Source organism: Manihot esculenta, chromosome 1 (genome assembly GCF_001659605.2).
Source record: "Manihot esculenta cultivar AM560-2 chromosome 1, M.esculenta_v8, whole genome shotgun sequence".
In the NCBI taxonomy this organism is placed as follows: Eukaryota; Viridiplantae; Streptophyta; class Magnoliopsida; order Malpighiales; family Euphorbiaceae; genus Manihot; species Manihot esculenta.
Window position 1 is genome coordinate 36,319,192 of NC_035161.2, and position 27,548 is coordinate 36,346,739.

General features: G+C 31.7%; 4 protein-coding genes across 6 annotated transcripts; 2 read left to right on the forward strand and 2 right to left on the reverse strand.

The window, feature by feature from the left end:
* Positions 1 to 563: 563 nt before the first annotated feature.
* Positions 564 to 1,181, reverse strand: LOC110610535. The gene is made up of 2 exons (XM_043960985.1): positions 1,068 to 1,181; positions 564 to 836 (listed from the first exon to the last, which is right to left on the reverse strand). Exons 1-2 carry the CDS (start codon positions 1,179 to 1,181, stop codon positions 564 to 566), a joined length of 387 nt encoding a protein of 128 aa, XP_043816920.1.
* Positions 1,182 to 4,330: 3,149 nt separating this feature from the next.
* On the reverse strand, positions 4,331 to 6,187 carry LOC110628503 (protein FEZ). Its single transcript, XM_021775195.1, has 3 exons — positions 5,701 to 6,187; positions 5,312 to 5,613; positions 4,331 to 5,177 (listed from the first exon to the last, which is right to left on the reverse strand). Exons 1-3 carry the CDS (start codon positions 5,882 to 5,884, stop codon positions 4,431 to 4,433), a joined length of 1,233 nt encoding a protein of 410 aa, XP_021630887.1. The 5' UTR covers positions 5,885 to 6,187; the 3' UTR covers positions 4,331 to 4,430.
* A 9,501-nt stretch (positions 6,188 to 15,688) lies between these two features.
* On the forward strand, positions 15,689 to 21,400 carry LOC110603960 (probable methyltransferase PMT2). The gene is made up of 7 exons (XM_021741997.2): positions 15,689 to 16,020; positions 16,688 to 17,342; positions 17,437 to 17,647; positions 17,746 to 18,040; positions 18,220 to 18,609; positions 19,458 to 19,535; positions 20,967 to 21,400. The coding sequence occupies exons 2-7, from the start codon at positions 16,695 to 16,697 to the stop codon at positions 21,190 to 21,192; spliced, it is 1,848 nt and encodes a 615-aa protein (XP_021597689.1). The 5' UTR covers positions 15,689 to 16,020; positions 16,688 to 16,694; the 3' UTR covers positions 21,193 to 21,400.
* LOC110618722 (protein PHYTOCHROME KINASE SUBSTRATE 1) lies at positions 21,353 to 25,713 on the forward strand. 3 transcript variants are annotated; one of them, XM_043960275.1, is made up of 2 exons: positions 21,353 to 21,488; positions 23,978 to 25,713. In XM_043960275.1, the coding sequence occupies exons 1-2, from the start codon at positions 21,486 to 21,488 to the stop codon at positions 25,511 to 25,513; spliced, it is 1,539 nt and encodes a 512-aa protein (XP_043816210.1). In that variant the 5' UTR covers positions 21,353 to 21,485; the 3' UTR covers positions 25,514 to 25,713. The 3 variants fall into 3 exon arrangements, with proteins under 3 accessions (XP_043816210.1, XP_021617658.1, XP_021617640.1); XM_021761966.2 differs by lacking the exon at positions 21,353 to 21,488 and adding an exon at positions 23,567 to 23,767; XM_021761948.2 differs by lacking the exon at positions 21,353 to 21,488 and adding an exon at positions 23,568 to 23,763.
* The last annotated feature ends 1,835 nt before the right edge of the window (positions 25,714 to 27,548 follow it).

A 27,548-nucleotide genomic window follows, 5' to 3' on the forward strand; every position in this document is an offset into this window, starting at 1 on the left:
TGGTGGGCTATTATTACTGACAACTTGACGGTAGTGTTTTGAGTAATTCAGGTCTTGCTAGTGGTGTTAATTATCCAGGCTGATTTGTGGCGATGATTTTTTTAAACTGGGGAATACAGGGTGGTCATCGTAGAAGCGATCTTCTTGGAGGCAGCGTGTATATACTGTCAGGAGGCATTCTGACCTCCATTGCATCTGTGAGTCTTGATGGTCGCTTCTTCTTGGCGCGAGATTGGCATTTCTTTGTTCGGTGCAAGACTAACAGGCTAATTGTCATTGATGCTCTATTTTTATTACTTGGTGTGAGAAGAAGGGGAGGTTTTTCTCTTGCACGAAGATATCTAGATGACTTGAATTCAGAAAGTCGACCTCTCGAGATGTTTATTTCTTAACACACAATTACAGGTAATGATAGATTGCCATATGCTGGAAGGTAGAACCATACGTGTATTGTTGCTGTATTCGTCATGATTAAGCTTTAGGGGCCTGGAAAAGTCTCTCCCTCATTTTGGCAACCAGTTTGTTATGTGGAGGGAGCGTTTCATTCATCAAAGGGCATTCCTTCAGTTTAGCCACCCATGAGAAAAATGCTGGGTGCTCTTTTGGGTCAACAACTGCACCCCAGCCTCTTCAAAAGCTCGATGGTTGCAAGCGTGTGAACCTACAACGATTTCAAGAAATCCCAAGGTCTCATTCCCACCGTTGGAAGGAAATTTTGTTGAGAAATCCTTCTCGATGCCTTCTTCAAACGCGCTAAGCAGCTGGTTGAACTCTTTAATGGCGTTCTCTTGTTCTTTGCCCTTGGACAAGATAATTGCATATGAGCTTGGTATAATCTAACATCAAGCATAAAACAGGGAGTTAGGAAGTTAATCTCTTTTTACTTGCACAAAAATTCTAGTTTGAAAGAATTGGCCTACCTTCTGGTCAAAAAAATTGGCCCAAAACCGAACTTTGGCTTTGGATAAGGATCCAGGGGCAGTAGATTGGGAGAGATGTTCCAACAATCGTCAATATACTCGAGAATTACAAGTGATTCAGCTATGGGCTTCCCTGTGTGCACCAACACAGGCACCTTCTTGTGGACTGGGTTGTAGTGAAGTAGGGAGTTGCACCCTGGTGCAGTGAGCACTAGCCCATGTCCCGAACAACACAACTTCTTCACTTTGTGGCTTCTCCATTTTCTTGGGATTGTTTATGGTTGCATTTTAGGCTTTTTATAGAGGTAGTATATCCTTTATTGTTAATTTAATAAAAAAACAAAAACAACAGTCAAAGACTTAGAGCATAAGAAACCATACAATATTAGAATATTGTTGGGCGTATAAAAAATAAATAAACGAAAAAGAAGGTTAAAAATTAAGCTATTTGGTGGCGACCATTAGCAGCTTTGTGCAATCAATCTTGAAAGGGATATTAATAATAATATCAGCAAACTAATTTGGACAAACCTTTACTTTCCTTATTTTAAAAAGCCGAAGGATAACGACAGTATTTTTAGTGTAAAAATAATTTTAACTGTATAAATTTAATACAAAATGCATATTTAATTTATATGAGAAAATATATTTTTATCAGGTGCATTAAAAGGTGAGTGGGCTAAGAACATTACAAAGTTCACAATGAAAACCAATCCAAAACCTAGCAAAAGATCCAGCCCAACCCACACAACTTGCAAAGCCCTCAACAAGCCCTCATGCTGCCACAATCCCATATACCATCCAGTCCAAATCCATAGCTGATTGAAACTCACACCCTGCCGATTCTACCGCCACCACCTCTGCCCACAACCATAGCCGAAGAGAAGAAGAAAACGGCCGGACCATAGCAATAAAATTGCATGCATGCTAAGAAAAATCAAATCTGCACAAACATCTACATGCAAAACTGGAGCTCAGACGACTCAATCTAGACAAATCAAAGCGCACCACCTACAAACCAACGCAGAGCTTCTGCAAGCACTAAACCCACCACCGCCAGCAAAACAGTCCAACAAAACGAAAAGCATGCACCTCCAACAAGACTAACACCACAACGAGAGAGGAGATGCGACAGAGCTCACAGGGGAGAGCAGCGGCACGGTCCCAAATTTTCAACATCAACGATCAGTAAATATAACAAAACCCGAAAACCCGCGAAAGAAACAGACTCCCTTCAAAAACGAAACCAAATAAACAAGATCCATACAGAAGCAATACAAAACTGCAGGCGAAGAGGCCGAAACCCCCTACCCGCCAGCCAGCAAAATGCTCGTTCACACCCTTGGCTCGCTCTCTCTGGAAATTCTCTCGCGGAGGCGCCTCTGACAATTCTGAAAGTCTATTGCTTCTGTTTACATGAGCAAGTTAATTATATAATTAATTAAATACACAAGACAGACAGTAGAGGGTTGATTTTGTATAAACAGGCAGCTTGGATTTAATTTATTCACAATATATAACGTATATATTGATTTTAATAATAAATCGATATTTTTTAATGTACTGATTAACTAAAATTACATAGTTAAGTCTAATTTTTATATATTTTTTAATTAAAAATATTATTAATTATATGCTTTAATTTCTTTTTCATTTTAACGATCAAATTATTTGGTATGTGAAAGTAAATAAAATTGCTAACGTACGACATATTGATAAATAAGTTTTTTCGTTAATTGATATTATACTTCCCAATAAAACAAACATTTTTTACATATTGAAAAATCAACTTAATAAATTATTTTGTGTACAAATATTTATTTGCTTAAATTTAAAGTCAAAAGTTTGAAAATCAAATTAATACAATTAAAAATCTTAGCTTAAATAAAATTGTAAATAAAGGCTTGGGAATTTTTGTCATCTAAATTTTATTTAATTATTTGTTAAAATTATTTTTTGCAATTTTCTTTTTAAATGAATCTATTTAAATACATATCTGATACACGTGTGCATATATATATATATATATATACACACACACACACTCCTTAAATTTAGTTAAACTAATTTGAAATCATCAAATATAATTTACTCAGGGGCGGAACGCTGAAAGTGGCCTCTTGAAATTTTAGAAATTTTTTAGAAGTATGCGTATAATTTTTCTTTAAATATAAAAAATTATCATTAAATCTTATATGTTTTAAAAATTTATTAGCTCATTTTTATTTTAAAATTATTTAATTAAATTATCATTATATTTTATAAAATTAAATTCTTTAATCTATTTGTTAAAAAGTTTTTACTATTTAGTCTCTCATTTTTTCTATTAAAAAAATTTATTTTTCATTTTTAATATTTCAAGTTCAAATCTCAATTTAAATTTTTTTCTAGATTATTCAATCATTATTTAATTTAATTATATATATATATATATTATTAAGTGATAGTTTTTATTTATTTATCTCACTTAATTACTAATTTATTTATATAGTTTTTATTTATTTATTTTACTTAATTACTAATCTATTTATATAATTGAAATTACACAAAAATAAATTTTAATAAGTTAGAATATTTATTATTTTTAGAAAAATTAAATTTTAATAGTAAACTATATATTAAAATATTATATTATTTTAATTGCATTATTTTTTTATACGTTTATATGCTATAATTATAACGGGAAGAAATTTTTCTGTAGTAAATATTATATAATTAATTTTTCATACATATTAAAAAGAATCATTTATTTTATTGACTTTTCAATTATATATCTATTTTATATAAAAAAAAATAACGATTAATGAAAAGTTGATTTGAAAATAATATAAAATTAAATAAGATTATAAAAATCAATTATATATTATTATAATAAAAAAGTGGATAATGATTTTAAAATAATAAAAAAATATAACCGAAGAGAATATATTTTATTTTTTTAATTATTTATTTAAATTAGATTCTTGAATTAAATTTTTGCATTCACAATTTAGTAGTAATTAAATTAAATGTTTAAATTTTTTGAAAACGAGATAAACTTGTATACATAATTTTTTTTAAAAAAATTACAAATTAGTGGCACTCAATTACTCGGAGACTGTCCGACCTCAATTGCTACATATATCTTATTTATTTATGTATTCATTTCTTTTACTATATCTAACAAGTAGCTGCATGCAATGTCATGGTGATTAGGCAAATTAAAGGACGAGTAAATTAAAGAGAGAAACACAATTACCCAAATGTCATGATCGCTGGCTGCCTGGCTAGCTTTAATAACTATATATACATGTAAAGTTTCTCTAAAATTTAACCTTCATGTTAAAACTAATTGATTCCTAATGCCGGAAAATGTTGGGATCTGATTTTGTTACACTTGCAATATGCTCTTAGGCAACGAATTTCTGTGTAAACATAATTCTTCTCTTACTTTCCTAACATAAACACTTGTGGCCGGACATTGAAGACAAATCCTTTAACTATATTAATGATGTACTCATGTATTAGCACTTAGTTTGTGGAAAAACTTGTGGACATCTCAATAGGACATGAGGAAGAATCCCAAAGCAAGTTTGGCTTCCAAGCATCACCTACACTCACAGGCAAACTGAAGGGTAATCCAATGGAACGAACTGTCTCCCACTGATCATCCATATGTGTCGCGTTCGGATTCTTTATCAATGCATTGTCACCAGCATTCGCTTGCATTACTTGTGGCAAACAAGTTAATGAAAAGCCACTGCAATGTTGATCTTGAGGTCCAGCAAAATCTGTGCTACTCTCATCACTGGCCAGCTTATGGTCACCAAAATCTCCAAGCATTGAGGAGGACATGTTTAACAGCACAGAAGAAGCGTCAACCGTGCATTTTGCTGCATGAGCTAATGTTCCAACAGGTTGAAGGAAAAAATTCTCCGTCAGGTCTCCGTTTGAAATGGGAAGCTGAGAGAGTTTGCTTGCCAATGGGCTGCTATTATTATTCATTGGCTTGCAGGTCGAAAAACCTAAAGCAGACAAATTTGCAACAAAAGAGCGTTGTATCTCATGATTGTTATAGTTCAAATGGATGCCTGAGCTGGTTTCTGTAGTGAGTGGCATGTTTTGTGAACTGAACTGTTGATGACTGCTAACTTGTGAGCCTTTGGCAAGTAAAGGAGAAGTTGAAGGTTCAGGCAATGGAGAAACCAAAGAATGCGAGAGAGCCCTCTGTGCTGTGGAATTGGTTTTCTTGAATATCCTGCATATTGCCCATGAGTCCTGCAAGTCCAAAGATTGATACACTCATCAAACACTGAACATTACAGAATAACTATCATGATCTAGAATACAAAACTCATTCCTTAATGCAATGGTATTATTTATGTACTATACTTGGAAACTAAATACTTTACGTTGGCAGGAATAGTTTTGTCGATGAAACTCTTTGGTGGTGCGGAGTCAGTGAGAGAAGGTAACCGAAACTCATGCATCATCCATTCGGTTTTGATCCCTCTGGCAGCTCTACCTTTGTAGAAAACAAGGGATTTCTTCAAGCCTATGCACTTGTTGCCTTCTGATGAGTAGATAGGCCTATCGGTTCCCGTGGCTTTCCAAAACCCAGCTCCTGTAACCCTATTAGGTCTTGCGCTATTTCTATATTTTCTGTCCCTAGGACAGTAGAAATACCACTCCTTCTCCCCAGTAGTCGCGAACTCTGCATCCAGAAAATAAACATGGGTAACCAGATAGTTTTTGGGCGTAAAACTTGGCATATATATGATAATATAGTAGTTGTTCTTACTTGGAAGATCCCACGGGTCGTATTTGTAGATGTCTAGTTGCTTTATTATCAGTTCGATCGAAAGAGGCCGCTGTTGAATCTTCCTCTTCAGATAAAACCCAACAAGCTCCTCATCTGTTGGGTGAAACCTAAACCCTGGCAACATCACTTCGTCTATTTTGTCAACATCATTTCTATAATCCATGACTCTCTCTCTTTCTCTCTCTCCTTGTATCGACAATCTCCAAGCTTAAAATTTTGTAGCAGAAATTAAGTGCTTACAGTAAGAAAAAACAAATGAAACCCAGAAATGCAAAAGTAGAGGGCTATTAATTTCTAAGAGCAAGAAGAGAGAGCTCTAAACTGTGAAGAGGAAAACCTAGCTAGCTAGACCTGATTCAGAAAAAGGAGTAAAGCGAAGAAAGAGAGCTAGCAAGTTGACAATGAATTAGAATTTTCGCTGAATTTGAAGCAAATATATGCTTCCAGAAAAGGGTTCTGCCTCCGAAGGATCAGCCGACTTTTCTGGTGACTTTAAAGGAGAGAGTGTGAGTTTTGCGAGGATCCCGTTGGCTCACAGGGGAACCTCTAAATGACAAAGCTCATAGTAGGACAATTACCAAGAAAACCCCAAGTCAAGGAAATAAATTTTTTGAGTTCGAGAATCCTCTAATTTCTTAAACTTAATTGTACCTTAATGAACCCATTTTTTTTTAGATTTAATCCAAAATGAGGAATCTCAAGAAACCAAATCAGCAGTCCATTAATCACATTGATCCCATGCATGAGAGTTGTGTCCTATCCACTGCAAATCAAGACAAAGCAAATAAAATAAAAATAATATTTTCCATGGTCTTTGTTTGAATTGTGATTTGGCAAGTGGAGCAGAACCAAGTTCCAAGACATAAAGCTGAAAATTATATTCTGGTGTGAAATTCCTGTAAGATTAAAAAAGCGATTTAGTGTCTCAGAATCCGAAAATCCGGCTTCTATTCCATTCTCTCATCTTCTATTCCACTGACTTGTCAGATAAAAGTCCGATAAAGAGGACCACCCCTCTGCCCTATTAGGACATAATTAGGGCATCTAAGAGATAGAGAGAGAGAGAGAGAGGACTTATCTGTATAATCACTCTCTGTATGTAAGGGAGAAAACTTGGTTTCATTTTTCAACCTATTCACAAATCATAGGCCATAATCTTTATTCAGCACTATATATGTTAAAAATATATTTCCAGTTTAAATTGAGAATTTTATCCATATTTTCTTTATTGAGGTTAACCCTTAATTTTAATTTACATCTTAAAATTCTTCTAATTTTAATTTTTAATGGTATACATATAAAATCAAACATTTTTTAAATTGAAGTATTGAGAAATATATGAATTAATAAATTTTTATTTTCTCATAGTATATTAGATAGTGATATATTAGAAAGTTAATAAACATATTACTATATTAAAAAGAAAAGTAGCTAAATATATGTTATATAAAAAAAATTTTAGTTCAAAATCTTATTGCATTTTATTTTAATTGTAAAATATTTAAATTTTTTTCTCTCTATATATATAAATATCTACGAGCAGAAGCTTAATATCGGTTTCACATGGGTGACCCCTGTGCAGCGTCTCGTAGGACTTACCCTTGAAGAGTAGTTGGCTTTGGTTATTTTTGAACATAAATACAATTAGGACATGGGTGTGTATTAGCAGGCAAAAGTCAAGTTCCTCAGATTTTGTGGGCTTTGGAAACCAAAGTGTGGGATTCCTCAATTCTTGCTTTTGGCAATGCAAGATATGGAAAAAAAACCGGCAACAGCAACATGGAATCTCTAAAATTACATGAAAAAGCCTCACTAATTTCACATATAAATAAATTTGGCAACAGTGTCTAGTGGTTGGTTAGCAAAAAAAAAAAAAGAAATAGATAGAGAAAGGACATGGGTAATGTGAGAGAGTCAAATAGCGAAACTTGGGACTCCAAATTCAGTGAAACTCCCCAAATCTAGCCCTCGGGTTGGAACCATTATTGTCTGTCAAGACCTAGGGTTTGCTGCCCAAACGTGTATCCAAAGCTTTTTAAAAAATGGGTCAAACTCAAGCTTCTATGCCTCATTCTACGTGAAACATTAACCCTAGCTCTTTTGCTAATCACATTGAGGACTTAATTCTGCATCCCAAGCTCTTCAACCTACATTAAAGTTACAATTTCATTCTGCAAGTCTACTTCAAGTTCAGTCCCTTTCAAAATCACCTGGATAAAAAATCCTCTCATATTATTAGGTTGCTTTCATAATTTAGGTGAAGATAACTCTGGGGAATGGAAAATTCACCGTTGTCTTTATACAATCTACATAGATTCGGCGTAGGAAAAGATTGCTCGGAGAACCGTAGGAAACAACATTTTGAAGAATGATCAGCTACAGAAATTGAAGATAGACAAAAATATGATTTGGGTTCTAGTGTTAGAACCACAGAATTGAATCGAAGGTTGAGCTACAGAGGTGTTACCATGTTAGAACTTGAAAAGGAAAAGATCCAAAAAGACCCTCAACTTTTCATTAAATATCAAATAAGTCGAAGTTAATTTTAGCAAAATAAAGCATAAACTTTATACTTAAATCTAAATAAGTCTTGATATAATAAAATGTTAGTTTTAGAAGAAAAAAAATTATAATTTTAAATATTAAACATTATTTACGGTTTCCATTCTTACATTTTTGCATTCCTAATTTTTATTTTAATGGAAAATAACAATATTTTTAATATTTAAATAAAAATAATATTTTATCAAATCAAAACTTACTGAAACTTAAAAATATAATTATATTATATAAAAATAATTAATTAAATTTAATAGTATTAAAAACCTTTTTAGAACTTGAAATTTTAAATATTTCAATTAAAAAGTAAATTATTTTCACAGGTCTAGAATAAAATGAAATAGCTTAAATAAATTAAATTAATATAGTATATATAAAAAGTTGCAAATTGGATCGTAGATTTTAAGTTCAAAAAAAATCTCATAAGAATTGAATCTAAAATTGATGTATCAATATTTATTTATTTTTCGAATTCGGCTCTTCAATATGTATATAATTTGACAAAGTATGTAAAATTTATATAATATTGATATGGTATATGTTCAAGTCAGATTAAAAACAAAAATGCACATGTGAGTGTAGAGGAAGTTCAATCTCCCTTCACGTATTTTCAATTTATCTTTTACGATTTATAAAAAGTTAAAAGTAAACGTAACTGTAAAAAATAATTATTAATATTTTGAACTCTGATTTTGAATCATTTTATTTTAATTATAAAAGTTAAAATAGTAAAATAATTATAATTATAATTTAACATATATAAAAAAATTAATCGAGAGAAAAAAGAGTGAACGCAAAAAGAAAAAGAGTAGAGAAAGCAACAGGTGAGCTCAATTATCCGTGGATTTGCTTGCATTTTATCGAGTGTTTCTTGCTTGCTGATTTTACTTGGTTTTTTGTTTGGGTTTTGGAGGATTTTTGGTCGAGGGAGGTAGAGTTTTGGAGCCTTACTGCCGGTGATTCTCCTCGCCGTGGATTTACATGTGATTCTGTATGCTTTTTTTTTTTTTTAATTCAAGTTCAATGCTACTTGTGAGAAATTTTTGTGGACATGGTCTATGTGGACCTATTTTTACAGGGAAGTTATTTTCTTAGATGTTGATGGCCAGAGTACACCGCCACGTCTGGTGATTCGTGCTCTTTTAGTAATTTATTGTGTCTCCTCTTTGAGGTTAAAATTTTGAGCTCTCTATTTGGTTTGGTATTTGCATTGGTTTTGCGTATCCATTTTGATCTGTGTTTGGTTGTTGTCTTTGAATTCTAAAAAATTTTTCTTTGTTGGCATCTTTTGGGTTTGATTTTTGTGTATGATAGCCAACAAAAATAAATTTGTGGTTACTGTTTATCTAGATCTCGAACATCAATGAAAGGTGGATTTTTTGTCTCTTTTTCTAAAAACCTTTGGCTCTAATATTGAATTCTTTGAGTTGATTAGGTTTTAATTTGAGCTAGACTTATAATTAGATTGGGTTTTCATTGAAATTTTTATTGATTCTTATATATGTGTTAACCCGTTGAGTTTGGTTAAATACACTTTTTATATTAGAAAAAAATGTAAAGCAATTTGTTTTAAATGGTTTGTTAATATATAATTTTTTTTTCGTGCAATTTGCAACCTTCACGTATTAGAAAAAGGAAAAAAATAATCTCAATGGGATTTTTCTACTAATTTAAACATTTTAAAAAAGAATGAGAAGAAATTAAACTAGAGCCCATTTTTTTATGTTGCTACGTCATTACAATCCAAAAGCTAAGGCCACCCCGCAATGTCAATGATATTACCACCAAGTGAACATGACGTGATCTAACGTTGTTGAAAGCGAAACTATGATCCAATCTAATATTTTTTTACTAATCTTTTCATGTAATTAATACTTTTTATATAACTGTTATTTAGTTACAATAGCTGTTTTTATAAGTGTTCTGTTAAAAAAAAATTATTTTACATTTATTACCAAAAAAAGGCTTTAAATTAAAGTCATTGTATACATGAGGTATGTGTAGCTGACCATAATAATTTATGTTTGCTTGATGGCTTCTTGTATTATATTTTACAATTATAAAATTCATGGGTTTACTTTTTTTTTTTATTATAATATTTTTTTTTATCACGCTTTCTGTGTAGCATTTAAACAAGATGTATAATATGACAGAGTGGATACAGCAATATTAAAAACTCATAATATAAAATAAATTAAAACTAACCAATCAAATTAAACAAATTAAATCAATAAATTAAATTATAAACAGGTTTATTTGAAAAATACGTAGCGAAATACTAAAAAAAATTAATTGATTTCACTACATAGTTAACATCACGCTTGTCATGAAGAAAATTGGACATGCAAATTCATAAAAACTATAGAACACTAGAGCTTCAATCAAAACACTAGCCGAAGAAAGTTGTGATAGAACTTAATGGAAAAATAATCATCGAAAGTAGTACAATCGAATGTAGTAATACAGTTTTAAGTTGTCGATGAAAAAAATCAAAAACCCTCTTTTAGATAGCCAAAGATCATGATAAAACCTAAAAAAAAAAAAACCACACGCGCTGAAGGATAAGAATCCAAAGAAAAATAACAAACCACCCAACAAAGCTCCGATCCATACAAAATAGCCTCCACACGTACATGCACAAGTTGGAAAAGATTAATTATATAACTCAAAAACGAAGAGGGATCAAAGGGGAAGCCACTTCTTCTAGGCAAAACCAAAACCAATTATTGACCTTGAGAGCAAACAAGCCCCAACAATTAGTATAAAAAATAATAACCCTTGCAACAGCTACCACATTTGGCAACCAAAGATCCAAGGCTAGACGCTAACAACCACTCTTTTGCTCCTTCTTGACTTTCTTTCTCTTTCTCTTTTATTTGTTAAAAAGATTCAATACACATTAAATTGAATATGATGAAATATATTATTGTTAAACTATTATAATTTTAATCATCGTTATTTTCATATAAATCTCTAAGACAGTCTTATATTACGAACTATATTGAAACTAAACACCATTCCTTAAACCCTTCTTCTCTTTCCCATTTTATCTCTCTCAAATCACATAATTTTAATGTCAATTTCTCATCTATTTACATTTCTACTGCCCCTTCAATTGGTTACGGATCATTATTACAGATTTGGTTCCATGATAGTGCCATTAGAGCCCTGCTCGAAATGGGTTTTACTTTTAATGAATTTAGTAGAGTTGCAAACAAGTCAAAATCTAACACTGCCTTTTTAAATTTCAGGTTTCTCTTTAAATTCTTACTTCTTTCTTCTATTATTCTTCTTCTATATTTTCTTAAATGATGGCAAGATCTGATACATATGATAAATTTTGATAATTTTTCACAATCTCAATAATAGAATATTCAATGTGAATATCTTTCGAACAAGCAAAGGACAGGACAACTAGAAGTAGATAAGACTCATGACATGATTTAGAGCTAGTTCTTTTATTTCGTGGAGTTACATATGACAAAGAGCTCATCTTAGATGCTATAATGGGTTTATTATTTTTTTAAAATTCACATTTTATTTTATTGAAAAATTTCTTGATGACGGAGTCAAAATCTACTATTCTAAAGCACGTGATATGCACTACTTTGCATTTTTAATTATTACTTTCCCTTCTTCTTTATTGTTCTCATTTTTTCTTGAAATTATCTGCTTTTTCTTCCTCTTCTCAATTTCTATCTTGATTTTCGCTCAAATCCTTGATTTCCCATTCTTCTTTCTGAGAATCAGGTCTTTATTCTGTGCTTGATTTTTCTTTTTTTTTTCTTGAAGTTCTTGAATTTACAATCTTTGGATTTTTTTCTCTTTTTTTTTTAGTTTCTTTTTTCATCTGAGCTTTTCTTAGATAATTCTAGATTTTCTGTCTCTATCTCTTTCTTTGAATTATTATTCCAGAGCTGATCTTGTTTTGGCTGTTTCAGCTATTTTTTTATTCCATTTCCTTTCTTTTAATTCCTTTTTATTTGCTGCAAGCCTGCAACTCGGTGAATTTTCTTGTGTGGTACAATCAGATATTACAAGAAAAAAAAATAATTTTTAAAAGATTTGACTAATTATTTAATTTTAAACAAAAAATAGAGGAGAGAGAACAGTGTATTTATACGAGATTTAAATATTAAATTTTAATATAAGTTGGAATTAAAATATAATTTCTCTTAAAAAAAATTTACCAGGAATGTGCCAATAGCGACACGTTAACGGTAAAATTACTTAAATTACCGCACTTTTAAACCACTAGTTGGATTATTTACTCTTCTCCTTTGCTCAGATTGGAGATCGGTGATTGGGAGTGGGACCCAACATGTAAGGTATCCAATCGCTTTGGTAAGCATTGAAGTTCCCTTGGTCAAAAAGTCATCTCACTGAGCGCGTGGGTCCCTTCACGTCCCCGCAGCCAACGTGCAGAGTGCAAGTTTTTTATTTTTAATAGAAAATTTTATTTGTTATCTTTAAAGATTAATAAATTCATCTCTATAATTTTAAACTTCAAACACTTTAATTTTTAAAATTTAATTTTATTAAAATTAGAAATATATTCATAAAAAATACTATTAATGATAAAAAAATAATTAAATTAATTTTTCTAAAATTCAATATTTTAATCTTTAAAATTTAATTTTTACAAAATTTTAATTCCTTTTCTCAGAGAATTAAAATAAAAAAATAAATTTTCATCTTTAAAATATTAAATAATTAATATATTTATCTCTTTATTTTTTAAATTCAACCTTTTAGTATCTAAAATTTAATTTTGTTAAAATTTTAAAAAAAATCTCAAATTAAATCACCATAAATAAATAAAAATTTTAATAAATTTAATATTTAAATTCAATAAAAATTAAAATATATAAAATTTAAATTATTAAAAATAAAAAATTAAAATTCAATAGAAATTATAAATTTAAATTATTAAAAATAAATTCATTGTGATCACTACTCACTATTTAAAAATTTTATTAAAACATCCCATACATTTTAAAAAATATACTAGTTATTCTTTCCGTTAATTTTAATCGTTAAATATTACAAAAAATATTTAAAATACTCTGATATACAGAGACTAATTAATAAATTTTTAATAATTTAATAGATCAACTAATAATTTTTTTTAAATTATAAAAATTAAATAATAAAATGTTTAATAATAAAATTAATAGAGAAACTAATTAGTAGATTTTTTAAAATATTAAGAATATTTTAATATTTTTTTAAATTTAAATGGTTAAACAGTGAGTTTTTTTTATACCATATATACTAAATAGTAATTTTTTAATTTTATTATTGATAAAAGTATTTTTGAGATTATATTTATTTTATTTTTTTTTATTAAATAAAAATTATTTATTTAATATAAATTTTTTACGATGAAATTTAAATTTTAACTAAATTAAATTTTAAAAATAAAATATTGAGTTCTAAAAAAAAGGATAAATCTATTAATTATAAGACTAAAAAGTAATTTTTTTAAATATTGGGATTAAACATTAATGGGATGGATTTAAAAAAAAATACAAAATAATACTGAGTCATCAATTTATCCTTTGTTTTATTTTAAAATAAATAATTTAATTTTATATTAAAATAGTATTTTATGATATAAATTTCATATTAATATAAATATTAAAAATTATTATCTATAAATTATCATTATTTATAAATATTACAATATCATATTATTTAGACATAAAATAAAATTATATATACTGAATTAAATTAAAATTTTTAAAATAAAAAAATTGATAAAATTATAATATATTTTTATATATATATTTTTTCAACGGGTGAGATAAATAATGCAAGCCTCTCCATTTCAAAAATAATAATAATAATAATAATGCAAGCCTCTCTTCGTTAGAGCTTGTATACCTTCTTGATTATTTACTTTATAGGGGAAAAAAAGATTTAGCACTTTATTTTCAGTAAATGAATGTTGAATATTAAATATTATATATAATTTTAAATATAAAAATCTATTAGTTAAATTATATTACTTCAATCACTAAATCAAATCATAATACATGATTATACAGAATTCTATAATTAATTTGATCCTTAATTAAATTCCATACCAAAAAAAAGCAACTGAAAAAAGTGCTCATTGCTGTCCCTTCATTCAATCATTCTTCTTGAAATCTTTCTAGATTTTTCCTTATTGTATCCGTTTGTCATAATTTAAAAAAAAAAAAAAAGTGTCATATTATATGAAAAAAATAATAAATTTGTGGACATATTGTATGAAAAATATAATAAATTAGCCCACAAATGCTCCTTCAACAAACGAAAGAATTTGAAAAAATATCAAAATAAAAACAATAAAATTTTTACAATCCAATTTGGTAAAAGAAAAACTCATAATCTAGTGAGGAAAAAAAAGAAACCTCTTCTACTTGACGGGAGAAGGGACAGAAGAAGTGGACTTAGCAATAGAACAACAATCTAAAACCCTAGACTAGAAGAACAGAGGAAAAGTTTTTTTTTTTATGAGAGAGAAACATAATCATTGAAATCTTTACTTCTAGATGCGAGAATAGAGAAATGATATTTCTCCTGATTTATTACATTAATAAAGATATAATTTGAAAAATTCAAATCAGTGACACGGTTAAGAAGACTTCTTGTGAGTTATAATTATTTTATTTATATAAAGACAACACTGTACAACAAATGTTAAAATATTCACCATTAAACTAAATAATTTAATCCTTCAAATTTTATTTTTTACAATAATTAATTTTTTTAGTTTTAATAATTTAATTTTTATAAATTTAATATTTATAATAATTTGAATTAATTTTTTATTGACAGTAAAGTTAATAAAAGTATCATTTCATTAATAAAATAAAAATTTAGACTAAATTGTTTATTATTAAACAAGTAGAACTAAATTGTAGATTTTATTAAATTTTAAGAACTATAATATAAATTATTCTAAAAAATAATGGTACTTTAAAAATAATAAATATTTTATTAAGTTAATATTTTGAATATTATTTGAGATTAGTAATAAGAAAAATGTATAATGTATAATTTTATTATTAAAATAAATAAATTTATCTATTATGATTAATTTAAAATAATATTATATCATAAAATTATTCTATTTTTTATTTGAATTTCATTTATTTAATACGTATTTAACGAAATCATAGAAAATAAATATTTTAAATATAAAAAATTGACAACGTTAGAAATTTTTTCATATTATAAAACATTTATTTTTATTATATAACCAATTAATTATATTCGAATTCCTTCTCATTTATATAAAAAAATAATTGAAATATTAAAAGCAATTTTATATATATATATATTTAACCTGAGAGAAAACGAGTAAAAAGATAAATAAATAATAAAAAAAAAAAGCTGCAGCCTGTAGAGAGAGAGAGAGAGAGAGGAGAAGACGTGCTGGAGGATTTTATTAGTTGCTCCCTTCTCTTAACAAGACGTGGTGGGAACTCTCCAACTCTTAATTTTAAGTTTTTTTTTGTTTTTTAGCTTTAATTTTATTTAAAAGATTTGGCGATCTGAGCCAAGGTTTCAAATTCGAGAGAATAACTGGGTTGGATCTTTGAGATCTGTACCAGCAAGTATCCTACACATTTCTACTGCTTCCTCATTATCTTCTTTGCAGAGGACAGCAGCGAAGCTACTCAACTGGAACACTTCCTTTTATTCTGCTCTTACTTTTGTATCTTGTGCACACTCTGCTTCATGCGATTGGTAATCTATCTGTTTCTCCTTTTGTTTAGTATGCTGTGCATTTTTTTTTTCAGATTTGAGCTTTCAATTTGGTTAAAATTTTGTTTGGTTAGTTTGAATTACTTTGTGTTGAATTACAGCTTTTTTTTTCCTGATTATATATTTGCGGTTTTGAGATCAGATTTCGATTTTGTTAGCTGTTTAAAATTCCCAGTTTTGAGAAAAATTGGGTTCCTTAATATTTGTTAAACAGGAAGTTTAACTGAGAACTAACGAATTATCCAAATGGTATCTCATTGTTCTTCTTTGTAGGACTGCTTATAGATTTATTCTATCCCTAATAGGGAGAATTTTATAATTGATTTTACTTTATGCTGTCTACCTCTTGTACAAAAAGAGTACAAAAATGATCTGCCTTCTTATTTTTGATTTCTCATTGGTAGATGAGTTTCACTTTTTGATAGTCGTTTCATTGCTTTTCTTTGTATAGCTCTTTTAGAGGCTGCACTATACATGTCATAGTATGAATCACTGAATGAAATATTACTTGTTTAAAAAGTGGGTTTTCCTCCAATATCTTACCTTTATATACTTGTATGTACTTATGGATCTTAGCAGCCTTGGGTACGGTTTGTTATTTTTTGTGAAATTTTATAATTGATACTGAAACAATCTGGTATGATTTCAGGTCTGTAATGGCATTAAAAACTAATTCTGCGGATAGTAGAACTAGGAGCTCTATACAAATTTTTGTTGTAGTCGGGCTGTGCTGTTTCTTCTATATACTGGGTGCATGGCAGAGGAGTGGATTTGGGAAGGCAGACAATCTTGCTATGGAGATTACTAAGAATACGGTAGACTGCAATTTAACCCCAAGTCTAAACTTTGAGACCCATCATGGTGGTGAAATTGGCACTATTAATGATTCTGAATCGAAGCCCAAAGTGTTCAAGCCTTGTAAACCCCGTTACACTGACTACACACCCTGCCAAGATCAGAAACGTGCTATGACTTTCCCTAGGGAAAACATGATTTATCGGGAGAGGCATTGTCCTCAAGAGGAAGAGAAACTACATTGCCTAATTCCAGCACCTAAAGGTTATGTTACCCCATTCCCTTGGCCCAAGAGTCGTGACTATGTACCATATGCTAATGCGCCATATAAGAGCTTGACAGTTGAGAAGGCTATTCAGAATTGGGTCCAATACGAGGGCAATGTGTTCAGGTTTCCAGGTGGGGGAACACAGTTCCCACAAGGGGCAGATAAGTATATTGATCAGCTAGCTTCAGTGATACCGATTGCTAATGGGACTGTCAGAACTGCCCTGGACACTGGTTGTGGGGTATGTTCCTCATTCTTTTTGTTTCCCTTTTGTGTTTTCTGTTTGATGATGTGAATCTGTTGGTGATGCTTTTGCATTTGTTTATCTCACCCAGGTTGCCAGTTGGGGTGCATATCTTTGGAGTAGAAATGTTATCGCCATGTCATTTGCACCAAGAGACTCACATGAAGCACAGGTTCAATTTGCTCTTGAAAGGGGTGTACCTGCTGTTATTGGTGTTCTTGGTACTATAAAAATGCCGTACCCATCTAGAGCCTTTGACATGGCTCACTGCTCTCGGTGCTTAATTCCATGGGGAGCTGATGGTGAGAGCTTCTTCAAATAAGGGAATTGCTTTTGTTATTTTCTCCTTTTTTCAGTTAGATATAGCTGCAGAGTTATGTGATGAGTTATGCCTTTGTAGATGGAATGTATCTGAAGGAAGTTGACCGAGTTCTTAGGCCTGGTGGTTACTGGGTGCTTTCTGGACCTCCAATCAATTGGAAGAATAATTACAAAGCATGGCAGCGTCCCAAGGAGGAACTTCAAGAGGAACAGAGAAAGATTGAGGAGGTTGCTAAACTTCTTTGCTGGGACAAGAAGTATGAGAAGGGTGAGATGGCCATATGGCAAAAGAGAGTAAATGCTGAATCTTGTCCTGGTAGACAAGATGATTCTAAAGTTACTTTTTGCAAAAATGCAGACCCAAATGATGTGTGGTATGAATCTGTAGTAGTTTCACTTTTCAATTTTTTGGTCATGCCACTTGCATGGCCCGCATGCACACTGTAATATGATGATTACTTATATTCCAATAACTGCTAAATATTCATCAACTAAAATTTATCTAGTATCCAGTGTCATCTGTTCATGTGTTTTCATTTGTGGTGGCTGATAGGTACAAGAAAATGGAGGGATGCATTACTTCATATCCTGATGTTGGTAGCCAAGATGAAGTTGCTGGTGGGGAAGTGAAAGCATTTCCAGAAAGGCTTTTTGCTGTTCCCCCAAGGGTTTCCAGTGGTTCTGTTCCTGGAGTTTCTGTTGAGACATACCAGGAGGACAATAATAAATGGAAAAAGCATGTAAATGCTTATAGGAAAATCAATAAGCTTATTGACTCTGGAAGGTATCGCAACATTATGGATATGAATGCTGGATTGGGAGGATTTGCTGCTGCAATCGAGTCTCCAAAATTATGGGTTATGAATGTTGTTCCAACAATAGCTAAAAAAGGCACGTTGGGTGTCATATATGAGAGAGGATTGATTGGAATATATCATGACTGGTATGAAATTCTAAATATTTTGGTCACTTTAGCTTATATGCAGAATTTAGCAATTATATTACTTCTTTAGAATGCCTCAGCAATACTTAAGATTTTCTAGGTGTACAATAAGAAAGTTTAGTATTGTTTAACCAACTCTTTCATTACCCTATTCCTAAAGTTACCCAAGAATATACTTTTCCATGTGAAGATGGGCTTTTCCTGTGTTTCTGAATCACTAATGTGTTCCGCATGTAGGCCAAAACCCTTTTTCTGTTAATTTAAGTTTCAGGTTCTTTATGATTTAATATTAACAAAGTCATTATGAACTATTTTCATTAATAATGTTAATATTTTCATGCTGTACAATGAGGGAATTTAATGCCGTTTAACCAACTAATTAATATCTTATTTCTGGTGTATGGCTTGTAAAGTACGTGCTAATGTATGGTCCAGTAAAAAATATACTTTTCTATGGTAAGATGAACCTTTTCCTGTGTTTGGTTCTGAATCACTAATGTGTTCCGCATGTAGGCCAAAGCTTTTCTGTTAATTTTTGTTTCAGTTGCTTGACTAGTTAACATTAACAAACTCATTATCAATTTTTTTTTTCTGTAATAATGTTAATATTTTCATGCAATACAATGAAGAAGTTTAATGTTGTTTAACCAACTCGTAAATATCTTATTTCTGGTGTATGGCTTGTAAAGCACATGCTAATGTATGGTTCCTCAAAAATCTACTTCTGTGTTTGGTTCTGAATCACTAATGTGTCCCACATGTAGGCCAAAGTCCTTTTCTGTTGATTTTTATGTTCCAGTTTCTTTTGCACTTAATATTAACCAAGTCATTCTCTATCTTTCTTTCAGGTGCGAAGCTTTTTCCACATACCCAAGGACATATGACCTTATTCATGCCAATGGTGTTTTCAGTTTATACAAGGATAAGTAAGTTCTGTATTTAGTTCTTGTTCAACTACAAGGCCAAGTTTTCTTTGCTTAATTTGCATCCAGTTCTTTATTCATTGTACAAGTCTTTTTATTTGTGTTCATCTGCCACAAATTGTATAAGAAAATTTTAGTGGTTATCTCTAGACATTTGGATGGTGCTATTTTTATGTTTGTAGTTAGGCATGGGCACAAATTTTTGATCTAATATTTTTTTGCATAGTCTATTACACTTATGCGTAAGTAGAAGTTCATGTGTAGATTGCAAGTAATGCCTCTATACTGAAAAAGTGGTAATTTTACAACACAATAAGACAGCTGTGCATAAGGCTGTGATCTAGGTAATCAAATCACAAAATGGGTTTGGTGCAATACAAGCAGAGTGAACTTTTGAAATCATCTGAGATGGGAGCATACTGAGGCCATCTGTTTTTAATCATACTTCTTTATTTTGTCATCATTTCAGTTATTTTATTATTTCTTTCTAAAAGTAAAGATATGGTGGTGTTATTTTTGTTTTAAATAATTATGCTTCATACTTTTCTTTTTAATATCCTTTATTGATGAAATATGTAAAACAGAGTGAGATACAACCTAAGCAGCTAATGAACATGATGCAATCTGATGATTAACATTCTTGGTTACATTTCTATATTCCAAACTTTTAATCATCCTCACTGATGTATATTTTCTTTTAAAAAGTTGGTAATTTGGCAAATGTTCACTTGCCGTTTACTCCCATAAAAGCAATTTGCGAGTGAGTGTCTTACTGCCCACTTGAATGGATTCTGCAGTTTAAGTGGGCTGATCATTCGCTCCTTTGGGAGATAGATTAGAGAACATGTGCGGTGAACAATCAGCTTATTTCGACATGAAATCAAACCTTTGGGCTAAATTTTTGCTGTAATGTCATACCAGATCTCTATGGTTCCTTAGATGCTGTCAAGCTTTTTATTGACCTACATGTCTTTATGACATGAGCAGCCTTGATTCCATGATTCTTTGGTGCAGTGGCTTTATGGCTTCCAGGATCTTTTTGCATTAGGCATGAACAATTTAGCCATTGTCTTAACCATTTGCTGATTCATAGGCAAATATAAAGCAATTTAGCTTGAAATGTAACCTTGAGTTTGACTTATTTTATTGAGCTCATAAGTGTCTTCTAATGATCTGAATCTCAGCAGTTCAATGTAATCTTGAGTATTTGCTCTGGGGTCCAATTGATGCAGCTGCATAGAGCTGCATCAGATCACCAGACTAATGGACTTTGTAAGCGTCCTGGATGTTTTTTATCTTTATGATTTTCTACCCTGTGCTTATGGCTGAACCAAATAGTTTATCATTCTTCCCAGATCTTTTTGTTCTTGTGTTAGATCAATACTGTACTATTTCTTATGCCTGTGTAACTCATAAGTGAACAAATGAGTGCAGATGTAACATAGAAGACATTCTTCTAGAGATGGATCGGATTTTGAGACCAGAAGGTGCAATTATATTCCGTGATGAAGTTGATGTGCTAATTAAGGTGCGGAAGATAGTCGGAGGAATGAGATGGGATACTAAAATGGTGGACCATGAAGATGGTCCTCTAGTTCCTGAGAAGATACTAGTCGCAGTAAAACAGTACTGGGTTGGAAACTCCACATCCTCAGAGTGAATGGAGAATGGGAAAGGGTGAAATTTTGGAACATGGCTGTTTGAGCTGGTAAAGTGAAAGTCCTATGTTATGCAAGGCCTGATGTGAATGATTTGTATTTTAACTACCATTAATTGAACATGTTATGCTGTAGCAGTAATTTATGAATAGACGGATGCCTGTAACGTTTATGATATTGACATCCGATCATCGGTTATTTTTTGGTCCATCACTTTTGGGTTATTTGCTTTCTCAGTTTGATGCAGGATCCAGAAAAAGAAGACGGGATTACATAAACATAGACTAGATGTTCAATGGTAATTTCACTTTCAAATTTTAACATTATATACAAGTATTTAATATAACAACTCCATTGGTTATGACTAATTTTTTGTCATGTTTGGTGTAGTGATTTGAATTATGAGACCTGGGTTTGATTTAATTTTTTTTTTTAACTTAGATATCTTTGCTAATATTGTATTTACTTTTAAATTTTGAATAGGAACTTATTTAAAAGTTAAATGACAGAATTCATTCTATTCAATCTACATGCATATTGAGAACTCCATTGATTGGTGAAAAGGTTAGATTCTTTTTTTCTTTTCTAGAGGATGGAAATTTAGCTAATAAGGTTGAAATTTCATACATAATTTGTGTGGTTTGCATGAAGTCATAGAGTTGTCCCATTAGATAGTGTAGGGCTTGGTTCATGAACGAGGTAAATAGAAAATTGAGGACAGGCGATAATTTACAGAAACCAACAATGGCACTGGCAGGTGGGTCTGTCGGCTAAAAGCTAGAAAGTAGAAAGTAGAAACTCAGGGAAGCAATTGCAAAATACGTGTGGTGGATCTGCAGCCTCTTATGGCTTCTCTAGAGTTCCAGGCATTGTTTTTATTTGAAGAAGATGGCTACTTGGTTGGTTTGGGGCTTTTTCAAAATGTGTCAAACTCATGTTTAACCATATTAGGAGAGAAACAAACTTGTGCAATTGGTTGCCCATCTTTTCATTGTTTTTCATGATTTTAAATATAATAATTGCAAAAATTCTTATCCACAACCCTCTAGGTCTAGTGATTCTAGGTTTTGAAGACACAACAATAGAAAACCAGCAAGTCACTCTTTTATCCCCATTCCTTCAAGGGTTACTCCTTTTTTAATTTATTATTTGGTTATTTATTTTCAATATTTTTTATTATTTGCTTTATATGCTTTCAAGTACTTTATTTTTATACAAAAAAGTTACTATGTTGTATATCTTATACTTTCTCTTATTTTTATTTTTCTTTTAAAAAAATTATAAATATAAAAGTCAAAATCTTCTATATATTTAGTGTAATTAATTCTGATATCACCTAGTCAGTCTTAGTCCTGTGATTAGAGGCATGAAATTCTTTCCGCATGAACAACTTTATTTTTTTTGAAATGAGCATTGCAGATTGAATAAGTGAAACATGAGATCTCTCAAATTTATTCGGATGCATTTACCAATAGGTTAAACCTTAACCCGTGAGTGCTCCATGAATAGTTTTATATTTTCTTATAACAAAATTATTTTTTTTCAATTTTTAAAGAAAATTATGTTGTAAAAAAAATAAAAAAAAAATTTCAAGTTTTTTTTTTGCAAAAATGTTTTCAAATTTCTCCTAGAAAATTTTTTTGAAGTTCTTGTATAAAGAGATCTTCTCAAAACTTTTTCTCAAGATTTTTTGTTTCATTTTCAACAATAAAATTTATATATATTCTTTCAAATGTAAATCTAAATATTGGCAAAATATTTTGTTTTTAGGAGGGAAAGGCAAAGCAGTTAACAGAATCAAATGAGAAGAATTAATTACCTACGATAATAATATATATTTTTTGCATTGTTACATCCAAGATTTATGAAATATTTTGTTAATAATAAAAAACCGTCAACATAATATTTTGTTCACATACAAATTACAAAATAAAAAGTATTATTCTTAAATTCATTTAGCATAAAAATTTGAATGGTAATAGAAAGTAATTATTTGTTAAAAAATAATAAATTTAAGATGAATAAATATGAAATTTTAAAAAATTGATATTTATTCACATTTTTTTTTATATATTTTTAAAAGAAAAAAAATTAATTAAACGACTCTAACTAGTAAAAATCTCTATTTTATCATTAGAAATCGACCCATTATGACTTGTCTGGCATAATTTCCTAAGTTGAAATGACATGACGTCTGAGACCATCGGATCAATTTGGTCTTGAACTTGTGAATATTATTACATCCTCAGAATTCTTGTCAAGAGATGCTAATTTCCAATATATAAAATAATCTAAATCTTTAATTAATCAAGAAATTATTCTAATCATGGTATAGCAAAAAAAAAATAAACTGTCAATTTAGGTGACAAGGATATGGCCTACTCGTACTAACATCTTCTGCTCCACTTGCTTACTTAAAGGCCAAGCCGATGATTTCTCTTTCGCAACACGCGAAGCAAATTTCTAAGCTTTAACACACTCTTCCTTCCATTTCATTTCTTCTGTGTTCCACTGGTCCTCCACGTTTAGTTAGTTTCTTTCAGTTTGGTGGACAAGGGGACCTCATCAGGCTCGTAGGTTTCTTCATATTCAAACCCAGATCCTTCTTGTCTCTACGAGAACTTTTGGTTGCTTTTTGTTTTTTCAAATTACAGATTGTTTTGTGTTGTTGGGTCCTTTTCGTTTTCTTCATCCTTTCGGTAGCTTTATGAACTTCCTATTGAGTTTAATTTCCTGCCTCTGCTTGTATTATTTCTAATGTCATTTCCTTTTTGGTTTTGTCTGCAGCAAATTTACTTGCAAGACTTCATGGTTATGGCCACCTTAACATCAGTCGCCAGCCTTACAAACAGCCGTGGAAATCTCCATGATGTTTCCTTCCCTTCCTTCTTGAGCAACTCGGACGATACCTTCGTTCGGAAACTTGCAGAATCGAATCGGAACATTAGTGCTCAGGATGTAGAGGAGCATCATTACTTAGGAAATAAGAAAGAAGATGGAGAAATTGGTATATTCGGTGCTGAAAAATACTTTAATGGTTGCATGGATGAGGACAGTCCAAGACTTACCAGTATAATCCCGAAACACCTTCAGCCTAAGAAGGATGAACAATTAAATGATCATACGGTCCCTATGAAACCGAACATTCATCCTGAAACTCCAAGTATTAATTCTGAATCCACTTGGAACAGTCAGAGTGCGTTGCTGCAAAGCGTTCAGAGAAAGAATTCTGAAGCAAAGACAAATAAGGCGCATGGAAAGATTGGAAAGAATTTTCTTGCTGTTCTTGGCTGCAAATGCTCTTGTTCTGATAAGGACTTTATTGATGTCGATGATGATGATGAACATATTGGTGAGATCAGTTTTAAAAGAAGTTCTAATGCTCCCATGCTTCAAGGCAAGGCAATTTCAGAAGAATTCACAAAGGGTAGTCTTGATCTGGATGATAAACTACGCTCAGGATCACCAGTCGAGGAGGAGGACATCAATTGCCAGAATTTGGAGAAGTTGGGAATTGGAATGAAAAAGGAAACCTGTTTTAGTTTCCCAACTTCAAATTCTGAGGCAGGAAATCTTTCCAATAAATTTATTTTTAGACAAGAGGAGGTAAAGCAAAGGAAATCACTAGAGGTCTTTGGCTCCCCAGTGCATGACAAGAGAAGCAAATCTTTCAGAATTGGGAGGAAGCTGTCCATGTTCTCTTGGGAAGAAGCTCCAAGAATGGAGGAAATCGATTATTCCGCTACATCAGGCGGAGTTTATAATGATAATGAGAGTGATGCAAGTTCAGACTTATTCGAGATCGAGAGCCACACTGGAAAATTCACTCAATTGCTTGCAAGACAAGGATCAAACGCCACCTCTGACTGTCCCAGCCCAACGACTGGCTATGCACCAAGCGAGGCTAGCATAGAATGGAGCGTTGTCACTGCCAGTGCTGCTGATTTCTCTGTAATTTCCGATTATGAAGAGCTAAGGCCACCCACAACACTACCAAGTCCAATCAAAACCTTTCTTACAACCGTAAATGCAAAACCTGAGACCAGCAAAGAAACCCCAAGGCGCCGTTCCAGCATTTCGTTTGGTTGCAATAGCCACAAGGCTGTAAGAGTTGCAGGAGATGCTTACAAAACAAATGACAAGGTTTTTGACCCACTCGTACGTCGTCTCTCAGATTCCTACATGCCATTAACAAGGCTGCACTCTGAGAGTAAGCTGATGGATTCCGATCCCAGACAAAGGAAACATGCTCTCAGCAGCCATTTACTCCCTGGGTCGCACCCATCTCAGAGTTTCCGTCCTTCCCACATTCAACAATCTTAATATTTCATGTTTTCAATATTATGTGTTCTGTGCTTTGTGGGGTTTAACTAGCCACTGATACTCTTGGTTAATGTTTATGGGAATTTTACTAGGCATTGAAGTTTCCTCATTTATTATCTGTCTTCCCCTTTTCTATCTCCAGTTTGTTTCTGTATGAAGATCTTAGGCTGCAATTCTAAGATAATGTGTTTCAGAATCAATCTGGTCTTCGCAAGCATGGATCTTGGTTTCTAGGTGATTCTCATTCCCTAATTCTTAAAGTTCAGGCACACGCTTATTCACAAAACCCCAAGCGTTATCTTTTGATTATCTTGTACAGTAATGAGAAAAAATCTGAGGACTATAGCAATCGTTTAAAAATACTCAGTTCGCTGGAGTACTTAGCTTTTAGTGGTCCACTCGGCGCAAATAAGATAATTAAAAAAAAAAAAAACCTATATTCAGAGTAAAAAATAATGTATATTAAAAGATATTTATGTTAAGGGCCGCCAGCAGGAAAGGACGAAAAGGGGAGGAAAATTGAACGCCTTTTCCCCTTTTGTAGCTTTCCATACAGATATATGTCAATTTTCACCCGAAAACTCAAATCTTAAGAGAATTTGCATAAACCATTAAGGGCTGTTGGTCCCAGAGAAAGGCAAACAATGAAGTTTGATTGCTGCTTCAGGTAAAGTGGAGTAGGAATTGGATTGCAAGAGTTATGTTGATGAATCTGATAGAGAATAAAGTTAATTAATATGTGACAGACGGAGCTCCTCATATGCTTGGGACAAAATGTATGCTTCTCCTATCAATTCTTCAACCACCATATTAAAGAGGTGGCCCAATGCTTCATTTCATCCTTTCAATTTCATCCACATTATGATATTAGATTATTTTCACCTTTGTAATTACTATACCCAGATATGATATTCAGCTTTGTCCATTTTGGTGATGATACGTATCAGGAACAGAGTCTTCACATTTTATTATTTTCTCAACCCTTCTCTTGTAATTTAGGAAAAGCAATTATAGTTCATAGATGTGTCTTTGAAAATTTGATGATATGTCTCAACTCGAGTGGCCTAATTGTTTGAGACGACGAGGCACTAATCTTCAATTAGCGAGATGCTCTTCAGGGACATCATCATTTTTTCTAGTCAGTTAGCTTGGCATGTGCAAGATGGGAACAGGGGAGTAATACTAGATGGCAAAGGTAGATAAACAATAAATGCAATAAATATTGGGATACCATTGACATTTCAGCCCAATGACGCATATTTTCTAGCTGGAAGAAGCTCATTTGTGGTGACCACTTTAGCGAAAGAAGTGATGAAACAGCCAATAGACTACCTGGAATTGCCATGAAACTATACAGATAGGCACCCATCTGCAGAGGGTAAGACGCAAGTACAAGCATTGTGTGTTTACTGTCATGGACCAGCTGAGAGAGGGCAGCATTTAAGGCCCTCCGGTTAGGTTTACTTGAGTTGGGAGGTAGTTAGCTTCAAGCTATAATGGCTGATTAAAACTGAAGGCGAGTTTGACGGAAACCTATCATATTCCAGGTCCATTGGAGGAATGCTGGTTTCTAATAATTAAAGCAGCGGGATTCTTGATGCACTATTTTGAAATTCTGCACTTTCAGTTCATTTTAGTGGTTGGAATGTAACTGTTGTAATGGATTCACCTGAAAGACTAAAAAGCCACTTGGAAGATGAGTCTTCTCTTCGCCAATAGTACCTTTTTGATTTAAATTGCTTCACCAATAGCAAGAACAATCAAATATCCTAATAGTGAAATAACAGCAAAGAAGGAAACAGCTCGGAGAAACTAGCATCTATGACTCGAACACTTTCTGCATTTATAAAATTTTCAAATCAATAGCACATCGAGAAAATCCAGGTAGCCACAGTACCACTGAAACAAACAGTAAATACAAAGCAAGGGAAATCCAGATATTTTTATATACGAGAAGTCACCTCGCTGAGCTGAGAGTTCAACAAAGCTGCTCCAAATGTTACACTGGCGGAGTCAATTAAACCCCACACCTCAG

Excerpts from the sequence above, each read along its gene's own strand:
- LOC110603960 (XM_021741997.2), top strand. The coding sequence starts at position 16,695 with ATGGCATTAAAAACTAATTCTGCGGATAGTAGAACTAGGAGCTCTATA. Across the intron at positions 17,648-17,745 it reads AATTCCATGGGGAGCTGATG|ATGGAATGTATCTGAAGGAA; the intron begins GTGAGAGCTTCT and ends ATGCCTTTGTAG. Across the intron at positions 18,610-19,457 it reads ATTGGAATATATCATGACTG|GTGCGAAGCTTTTTCCACAT; the intron begins GTATGAAATTCT and ends TCTTTCTTTCAG.
- LOC110628503 (XM_021775195.1), bottom strand. The coding sequence starts at position 5,884 with ATGGATTATAGAAATGATGTTGACAAAATAGACGAAGTGATGTTGCCA. Across the intron at positions 5,614-5,700 it reads CGACCCGTGGGATCTTCCAA|AGTTCGCGACTACTGGGGAG; the intron begins GTAAGAACAACT and ends TTCTGGATGCAG. Across the intron at positions 5,178-5,311 it reads ACAAAACTATTCCTGCCAAC|GACTCATGGGCAATATGCAG; the intron begins GTAAAGTATTTA and ends TTGGACTTGCAG.
- LOC110610535 (XM_043960985.1), bottom strand. The coding sequence starts at position 1,181 with ATGGAGAAGCCACAAAGTGAAGAAGTTGTGTTGTTCGGGACATGGGCT. Across the intron at positions 837-1,067 it reads GTCCACAAGAAGGTGCCTGT|ATTATACCAAGCTCATATGC; the intron begins GTTGGTGCACAC and ends GCTTGATGTTAG.